Source organism: Belonocnema kinseyi, chromosome 9 (assembly GCF_010883055.1).
Source record: "Belonocnema kinseyi isolate 2016_QV_RU_SX_M_011 chromosome 9, B_treatae_v1, whole genome shotgun sequence".
NCBI lineage: Eukaryota > Metazoa > Arthropoda > Insecta > Hymenoptera > Cynipidae > Belonocnema > Belonocnema kinseyi.
In genome coordinates, this window is record NC_046665.1 from 80,750,449 (window position 1) to 80,760,303 (window position 9,855).

Sequence of the window (9,855 nt, forward strand, 5' to 3'; positions counted from 1 at the left end):
AAACAATTAAAAATGAACAAAGTGAAATTAATTTTTTTTTTAAAGTAAGCAACAAAAAGAGAAAGAAAAGAGAAGACGGAGAAAATAAGAAAAAAATGAAGAAAGAAAAATGAAAATATAAAGATAATTGTAGCGTATGTATTACAATGTGAATTTTCTTTTCGATGTTAAAAAAATTTTCAAATTTTTTAAAAAGAACTTGTAATGTGAGTGATTTGTAAGAATTTAAAACCCAACATGATAAAAATCAACTTTTTAAAAGTAATTAAAGAATAAAGAAAAAAAATAATCATAGAAAATGTATTACAATTTAAATTTGAATTTTAGTCTCAATATTTAAATAATTTCAAAATGTTTACAAATAATTTCCAATAGGATTGATTTAGAAAAAATAAAAAATCAACAAGGTGAAAATCAATTTTTTTAAGTAAGAAAGAAAAGAGAATAACAAAATTAAAGAATAATAAAGAAAGAAAGAAAAAAGAAGAAAAACAACAAAAATAATCGTAGCATACATGTATTAAAATATGAATTTTATTTTTAATATTTAAATAATTTCAAATTACTTAAAAATAATCTGTAATAATATTGATTCATAAGAAATTAAACATCAACATGGTGAAAATCAATTTTTTTTTTATTAAAAAAGAAGAACAGGAAGAAAACGAAAGAAAGAAAGAGAAGATAGTTATTGAAGGTAAAGAAAGAAGAAGAAAGAAAAGAAAATAAGAGAAAAAGGAAAGAAAAATTACAACCTACCAAAAAATTAAAAATTTTCGCAACATGTAATAAAATTTCCAAATGATAATTCCGCTTTTTCGTATATCTTTTTAACATTTTTTTTCTTTCTTATTTGAAAAAATTAATTTCCACCGTGTTGATTTTTTATTTTTTATGAATCAATCGTATTACAAATTATTTTCAAGCAATCTGAAATTATATAAATATTAAAACAAAAATTGAAATTTATATTGTAATCCTTTTAATTGTCTTATTTCTTTACCTTACTTAATTTTCTTCTTTTCTTTCACTCTTTCTTTCTTACTATCAAAAAATTCATTTCCACCATGTTGATTTTTATTTTTTCACGAATCAATCGTTTTACAAATTATTTTGGCACATTTACAAATTATTTAAATAATAAAACTAAAAATTGAAATTGCAATATAGATTTCATGATTATATTTTCATTTTTCTTACAGGGTCTTCCTTTTCTTCTTCTTATATTTCTCTTCTTTCTTTCGCACTTTCAAAGCATTGAATTTCACAAAGTTGATTCTTAATTTCTTTCGAATCAATTGTATTACAAATTATTTTGAAATTAAATTGTAATTTTTGTAATATTATAACCTTAACACTAATCTAAATGTTTTATTACATATTAAAAAAATAACAATGTATTCAATTTCGTATGTACAGATACATTTATTATAAATTTCATTCTTTCATTTCTTATATATATATATATATATATATATACTACCAATCTAACTTTAAAAAATGTCAACAAGTCATTTAAAAGGAATTGGTCAACTATTCTCTTGTGATTAAATGCTCATCCTAAATTTCATGTGACAGAATGCAATTAAGAAAAGTTTCTCCTCTCCAGAAAATCTTTTAGTGAAGAGCGAATTATTTTTTATTTGTATTATTTAAACTGTAAAAACGATTTCTGTGTATGCGCCGATGAAAGGCACGTAAAAAGTGCGAAATAATTATCGTGAAATTGTCCAAAAATTTGTTATGAAAGACAAGTTAGACCAATTTTTCAAATGACCCCAAAATCGTTTACAAAAAGCGACCCAACCACATCAAACATTTCACGCCAGCGTAATTTTAACATAACATCCGCTCAAAGATAATACTCTTCACCCTTTTCTTTTCACGCTTAACAGTTTTTTAACATTTGTTTTTCAGACTTAATTTAATAGACCTAGAGCCACGCTTCTTTAGTCTAGTGCCTTAAGTTCTACAATGATTCTGTTTAAAAATTGCATACGAAGCAATAGGAAAACGAACAAAGTGGAATACGACGAATGAAATTTTCAACAACATGGGCTCGATTACACTTTAACTAGCTTTATCTTATTCCAAAGAAAAACGTTTCGAACGTCTTTAAACTTAATTTACGCATTCAATCCTTGAAATGCAAACACTTCCTCGCGCTACTTGCTGAAAGCCATCGGTTTCGCCATGTCCATTTCCGGAAACATCATTTGCATGTGGTTGTCGATTATCTGGAATAATTCTTGTGGTTGAGGTATTCTTCCCGTTTCCAACTTCGACCACACAGGAACGTCTGTAATATTTTAATTTTTTATTTTCAACTGCAAAAGAAAATTATTCAACTACACGGACAGGAATTTTCTGAGATTAATTCACGGAAGTGCGTGATTTTAGAGCTACAATTTTTACGTGCTTTAAAGTCTTGGACTCTATGATCTAAAAGCATGGAATACGAGACCTGAGAACAAAGGAGCGTGGCCTAATGCCTGAAACTTCGAGACCTGTGCTTTAAAAGCAAGGGTTCTGAGATTTTAGTTCTCGCACCAATGTGTGCTAAAATCAAGGATCAGTGTCGTGAATTAATCTCCTGAAATTTATCTCCGTTTACCCTTACGAAAAAATATTATAAGAAAACCAATACAGGTCTACAATGAATTTCATATAATTTTAATATTAATAATAAATTTACTATTATTTTTTAAATATTGTTTTAATATTAAAAGAATTACTGCAAAAAAGAGAGAAACTACAAAGAAAAGATTTATTGGGGGTTTAAATGAAAAAAAACTTGGTTTTCGAAAAGATGAAACAAAGATTTACTTGTTAGAAACGTTTTGTAAATTAAAGTTCAGTTACTTCTTAAGAAATCTTTAAGGAATAATTTCGAAAGAGTAATTTTTTAATCTGATCCTTCCAACCCCTTTGTATTGTGACCGGAAAATGCAAAAAAATTTTTTAATGTAAAATTCATGCTCAAGACGGCATTTTAAACCAATTTTGCAACATTCATTATTTTTATAACATTTTTCCCTCAGTAAATCGTCAAAATGCACTATTTCTCGAGATAAATTATGTATATTATGTATTACAATTACGAGAAAATTTTGTGAAACTGTAATAATTGTTTGAATAATTAAAAAGTAGTTTAGAAATACTTGGAAACTTGTCGCTTATCAAATACAAATAATGTATTGACAAAATTTCAAAAAATACTGTTTTTGACAGGAATTTTACATGAAACTGCTATTTTTGGTCTATTTTCGGGACACAATACAAGGAAGTTGGGGAGGGGGGCAAAATCAGAAGTTATTGCGTAAAAATGATGCCTTGCACATATTTTCTGGAATTAATGACATAATTAATTAATATTATAAGTAATATTTTAATTTTTTATATTATTTTTTCGAATTAATGACGCAATTAATTAATTTTAAGAGTGATATTTTTTTGTGAAAGACAGATTGCAATTTATTAAACAATTAAAATTGCTCGCATATTAATCAGTATTTACTTATCTCAACGAAATTGATCTAAAATATAACTAACCATAACGCACCTAAAATTGCTTTAAAAAAAAAGGATTAAAAAAAGTATAAGTTCTGATATAAGAAAATACTGAATAATAAGCGATGCAGTGTAAGAGATTCGAAAAAATTAGAATTTTCTCCACATTTCCTATTAAAAGACGTAACTTTAAAAATGCTTTATAAAAAATGGTTTAAACAAATGAAAATTGTTTAAATAATTGTCAAATTCCGTAAAAATAATTGTATACCATCAACATTAGTTATTTATGTCATTTATTCCAGAAAATAATAACTTTTCAAAGTTTACAGGGGGACAACATATTTAAATAAATACAAATAGTTAAAATAATTACTTGAAAATAGTTGGAAATACTGTGAAACCTTTCGCTTAAAAATAATAATTCATATTGAAAAATTCAAAAAAGTACCGTCTTTAGCATGAATTTAACTTAAAACTGCTATTTTCTATTTTTTCGTGCACTTTCCGGGCGCAATACAAGAGACTCGGGGGTTAAAATTTAAAAGTTATTGCGTACAAATTATTCTTTGAATATTTCTTAAGAGGTGAATAAACTTTTTTTCACAAAAAATAAATAACAAGTACTACTTCTTTCTTTCATTGTATCAAAAAACAAAGTTTTTCTATTTAAACCCCCATGTTAATTTTTAAAGCCCAGGGCATGAGTTAATGTTGACCGATTTAATAATTAACAAATATGGAATTTATTTTTCCGGAAAACGACAAATTTGTGGGATCAATCAGCAAAAATCGAATTTTTACATGTGTAAATTTAAACCACTATATTCTGCACAGATAAACTTTACACGGGATAAACCTGTTTCGTTAAAATGTTCGAAATCTTATAAAATTCGTAGAAATCTCTTGGAATCATGCAAATCCTTTTGAATTCCTTGGATATCTTAAAAATCTTTGAAAAAAATTATAAATCTGTAGAAATAATTGTAAATATTTTTGAAATAAAATAAATCATTTAATCCCTCATGTTCTCCAGAAATCTCTTGACAATTTTTTAATCTTCCAAAATCTTCAAAATACTTGGAGATCCCATCAAATTCCTTAAATCTGGTGAAATTCTTTGAAATCTTTGGAAATTCTACAAAATTCTTGAATATCTTTTGAAATTCTTTAGAATCTTTTAAAATAACCTAAAAGCTTTTAGAAACCCTTAAAATTCCTTGAAATTCTGCATAATCCCATGTTAAACAAATAAATCATTCGTTTGTAGTTTCTCTATTTTTTACAACACATGTTTCAATATTATAACATTATTAATTTCCATACTGATTTTCTTAGAATTATCTTGTCTTGAATCGAAACATAATAATTAGGAATTGATAATGGGAAAATCATAATATTAATATTTTTTCGTAAGGTTGATAAGTATATTTTAGGAAGAATATGATACCATAGTTAGGTTTTTTAATAATTGAATAAATTGAAATAAATCTCACCATTGAAGTGAATTTCGAAAGCTCCTGATGAAATCATTTGGCCCTCTACAGCATTGCTCATAAAGAAGAGCAAAATACAAGCGTAGAGACGATTGTCGATACACCACTGCCAAACGAAAGGTGCTGGCTGACCGATCCATTGGAATATATTAACTCCGCTGAGTATTAGAACTATGATTAGAATTTTTGCTATCCCCTGAAAATGAGAAAGATTGGATTTTAAATTTGGTCCACGTTTACTAAAACTGTTAAAAATTGGACCAAACAACATTCAGGATTGGCAACAATTTTTCACATTAACTGAAATAAAAAAATTCGAACATTTAGGGCTGAATTTGTTTTTCAATCAAAACTCAACTGAAGATTAAAGCACTCAAAATGGCACTTTTATAATTTATAGTTAAAAAATATAAATTCAATGTATCATTTTTCATGCTCTAAATTGAAGAATCAATCAATGTAAATGTTCAAAATAAGTATGCTCAAGCAACATTAAGTTGGAAAAATTAATAAGGGTTTATGTTAATAAATTAAATTTTCTAAATGGGACTATTAAAATTGTAATGTTCAAAGTCTGAATTTAGCAAAACGACAGAAGAATTACGAAAATTAAAATTTTCGACTTTATAAAATATATGACACTATGAAATTGCTGATACTGTAACAATTTCGAATTATAAAATTAGTGAATCTAAGCAATTAAAACATTGTTTTAATAATAAATATTCTCATCCAAGAAAAGAATTTGATTAATTTTTTTAACCATTTCTTAATTTTTTAGATTCGGGAATTTTATCATTCAGAAATGTGCCTGTATTGGCCACTTTACAATTTAACTACCTGGTTGAATTATATTCTATCATGTGATACGATATTTGACATAAATAAAGCAGTTAAATAAATTCTCACCAGGAACTTGGCCATTAAAATGCTATATCCCGGGGGATTGTAGTTCTCCCCATAAATTTGCAGTTCCGGATACTTCTGTCTCAGAATGCCAACATATTCTTCGAATACTTTTCTGTATCCACAAGAGTAGCTAAGACAAAAAAAATCGTTATTTAAATTCCTTTGGTAAAAAATATTCTAAAAACGCAGGGTAATAAGAATCAACGATAAAATAAAGTTGTGAAATAAAAGATTTGTTTATCCAATATATACAAGTGCTAAAGAAATCTGCATTTTATATTAAATTTATCAAAATAAAGTTATTTCTATTATCAAACAAATCTTGGAAGCGATAAGAATAACACCGGCACACAAAAAAAGTGGTCTGTCCGACAGACTACACTAGCATATCAATATGTTTTTGGGGTCGCTGAATTCGAATCCAGTGTCCAAATAACCAAGTTGGCTCGTATTTTTCTGAAAAACGAACAATAGACGTAAAATCGACGAAAACAGCGGTTTTTCGTGATATTTTTGCAAAAAAAAAAAATATATTTTCTCGCCCGGTGAACTTAACCAACATATTTATATGTCTTTTGGGTCGCTGAATTCGAATCTGAGGCCCAAATAACCAATTTAGCTCACACTTTTTCGAAAATCGCAAAAATAGACGTAAAATCAGCGAATACAGCGATTTTTCTTGTATACTTTTGCAACAACAAAATTTTTCATGCCCGGTGGTCTAAATCAGCATATCCTAATGATTTTGGGGTCGCTAAATCCGAATTTGGGGTCAAATTAACCCAGTTGGCTCATATTTGATCGAAAAATGTAAAAATAGAGGGTAAAATCGACGAAAACAGCGGTTTTTCGTGCATATTTTTGCAAAAAAATATATCTTCATCCCCGGTGGACTTATCCAGCATATCCTAATGTTTTGGGGGTCACTGATTCTGAATCTTGGGTTCAAATAACCCAGTTGGCTCATATTTGATCGAAAAACTCAAAAATAGATGCAAAGTCGACGGAAACAACGATTTTTCGTGTATATTTTTGTAAAAAACAAATATATTTTTATGACCGGTGGACTTAACCAGCATATATATATGTTTTTTGGGTAGCCGAATCCGAATACGGGGGCCCAGTAACCGAGTTGGCTCATATTTTTTCGAAAAACGCTTCAGAGTATCTTGCTTCCGTTTTGAAAAAGAAGAACTTATTAGCTAAAGGAATTAAATCAAGTTTCTACAGAAATAGGGAAAAAGAGTTTAGAAAGTTTTTTACTTCTGAAGAAAATGATCATGGAAAATTAATCTATTGTAAAAACATTGACTGATTAATGGAAAAAATTAAACCTGGACTGTATAGACCGGAATATTGGCGGCTATTCATTGACTCTTCTAAGCGCCGTCTAAAAGCAGTGTTATTGCATAATACTAATGTTTACGCTCCAATTCCAATCGCACATTCTACGGAACTGAAAGAGCATTACAGTAACTTAAAATTTGTCCTGGAAAAAATCAATTACTCAACTTATATGTGGAAAATTGGCGGGGATCTCAAAATTCTTGGAATCGTTTTAGGACAGCAATCAGGGTATACAAAAACACCTTGTTACTTGTGCTTATGGGACAGTCGAGATTGCGTTCGTCATTACAAAAAAAAAGATGGCCAAAAAGAACATCGTTTGAGCAAGGACAAAAGAAAGTTTTGATTCCACCCCTTCATATAAAGCTAGGTCTTATGAAACAGTTTGTCAAAGCGCTTGACAAGGATGGCTATGCGTATTTGGAAGATCAATTTTCACAACTTTCCGAAGCAAAATTAAAAGAGGGGATTTTCGATGGACCGCAGATAAGAAAAATTTTGCAGGATCCAGAATTCATTACAAAAATGTATGGCACTGAAAAAGATGTCTGGCTTAGTTTTAAAAATGTTGTAAAAAACTTTTTAGGTAATAAGAAAAGTCCAGACTATAAAAATGTGGTTTCAGAAATGGTAACAAACTTTGGTAAACTAGCCTGCCTTATGAATTTGAAGCTACATTTTCTTCATTCGCATATAAATAAGTTTCCAGACAACCTGGGAGACTTTAGTGAAGAGCAAGGCGAATGTTTACACCAGGACATAAAAGAGATGGAGAGGTGATATGAGGGATGTTGGGATATCAACATGATGGCTGACTACTGTTAGAGTTTAAAACGAGATCAAGTCAATCAAGGTACCAAACGAAAGTGAAACCCACTACGTAGGTCTTTTAGGACAAAAGGGTTCGATACAAGCGATATAAAGAAAAATAAAAAATAAAAGAACCCTGTAAGCATGAGAGGCAAGGGGACTCACGGTAATAAAGCACCCTAAAGGGAACAGAATTTACTACGTCCACGTCGTTGTTCCTAGGTAACTCTAAAAGTAAATAAAACTTATTTACAAAAAATACTACTATTGCCATGCAAGGAGACCAACGCAAATTAAAAACCCCGAAACAAGAGACGCAAAGGGAATCTACAGTGAAAGACAATCCTAGTCGAGGAAGGTAAAGATTTAAAGGTTTTCGTCGATATTATGTCTAATTTAGCGTTTTTCGATCAAATATGAGCCAATTGGGTTATTTGAACCCCGGATTCAGGATCAGTGACCCCAAAAACATAAGGATATGCTAAATAAGTTCACCGGGGATGAAGACATATTTCTTTTGCAAAAATATACACGAAAAGCCGCTGTTTTCGTCGATGTTACCCTCTATTTTTGCATTTTTCGATCAAATATGAGCAAACTGAGATATTTTGACCTCGGATTCGGATTCAGCGACCCCAAAAACATAAGGATAAGCTGATTTAGACCACCGGACATGAAAAAAATGTTTGTTGCAAAAGTATACAAGAAAAATCGCTGTATTCGCCGATTTTACGTCTATTTTTGCGATTTTCAAAAAAGTATGAGCCAAATTGGTTATTTGGGCCTCAGATTCGAATTCAGCGACCGAAAAGACATATAAATATTTTGGTTAAGTCCACCGGACGAGAACATTTTTTTTGCAAAAATATACCTGAAAAATCGCTGTTTTGGTCGATTTTACGTCTATTTTTTCATTTTTCAGAAAAATACGAGCCAACTTGGTTATTTTGACACCGGATTCGAATTCAGCGACCCCAAAAACATATAGATATGCTAGTGTAGTCTGTCGGACAGACCACTTTTTTTGTGTGCCGGTGTAATTAATCGAATTGATTTTATCTCGAAAGATCAATTTCCAAACTTTGCATTCTACCAATATTTAAAAGACCACGAAATTCTAAATTAAAATATTAAATTCTAAAATCAATCGCTCCTATGAATAACATATCTTCAAATTGATCGCAAATGATTAATAAAATACTTAGGGAAATTTTAATTAGCCCTGGGATTAAACAGAAATGCTGATGCACGATTTTCAAACCTAACCTCTACTATGTAATTTTCCGACAACTTTCCTATAATTTATTGAATAAATTAATGTTTCCCAGAACATTGTAGACCCAAATTACTCAAATTTAACATTAATGAACACTCACCAGTAGAAAAATTTCAATGTAGGCCCCGTTTTAGAGCCGAACTTGGTTAGGGGAACATCTTCTTTTCCTTGGACTCCCGATTCGAGAACGCAAAGAAGGACTAGGATTAGACACGAAATTAACTTTAACGAAGACATCATTGGGTTTTCATTAAAATAATGAACAAAGCAAATAAATAGACTGCTTTATACTAAGATACGATATCACGATTCACGATGAACTACACTAACAAGTATCTGAACAAAAGTCGCAAAGTATCGATAAAAAAATTCAGTTTTTTATCACTGGGAAGTTTACAAAAAGTCGGAAAAAACACTCATTATGTCCGTCTAAGCATTCACTCTTCCTTAAGTAACTTATTTATATGACGAGGTCAAAAATGTATTCATTCGCGTAGTCCATATTTC

General features: G+C 29.6%; 1 protein-coding gene across 1 annotated transcript; it reads right to left on the reverse strand.

Moving 5' to 3' along the window:
- Nucleotides 1–1,463: 1,463 nt before the first annotated feature.
- LOC117179791 (thioredoxin reductase-like selenoprotein T homolog CG3887) lies at nt 1,464–9,839 on the reverse strand. Its single transcript, XM_033371899.1, has 4 exons — nt 9,449–9,839; nt 5,916–6,045; nt 5,007–5,202; nt 1,464–2,299 (listed from the first exon to the last, which is right to left on the reverse strand). The coding sequence occupies exons 1-4, from the start codon at nt 9,586–9,588 to the stop codon at nt 2,166–2,168; spliced, it is 600 nt and encodes a 199-aa protein (XP_033227790.1). The 5' UTR covers nt 9,589–9,839; the 3' UTR covers nt 1,464–2,165.
- Nucleotides 9,840–9,855: the final 16 nt, after the last annotated feature.

Bases quoted from the DNA above. Each gene is read 5' to 3' on its own strand.
- LOC117179791 (XM_033371899.1), bottom strand. From the start codon at position 9,588: ATGATGTCTTCGTTAAAGTTAATTTCGTGTCTAATCCTAGTCCTTCTT. The intron at 6,046-9,448 runs GTGAGTGTTCAT...TTTTTGTCTTAG, and splicing joins ACATTGAAATTTTTCTACTG to CTACTCTTGTGGATACAGAA. The intron at 5,203-5,915 runs GTGAGAATTTAT...TCTCATTTTCAG, and splicing joins TTTTAATGGCCAAGTTCCTG to GGGATAGCAAAAATTCTAAT.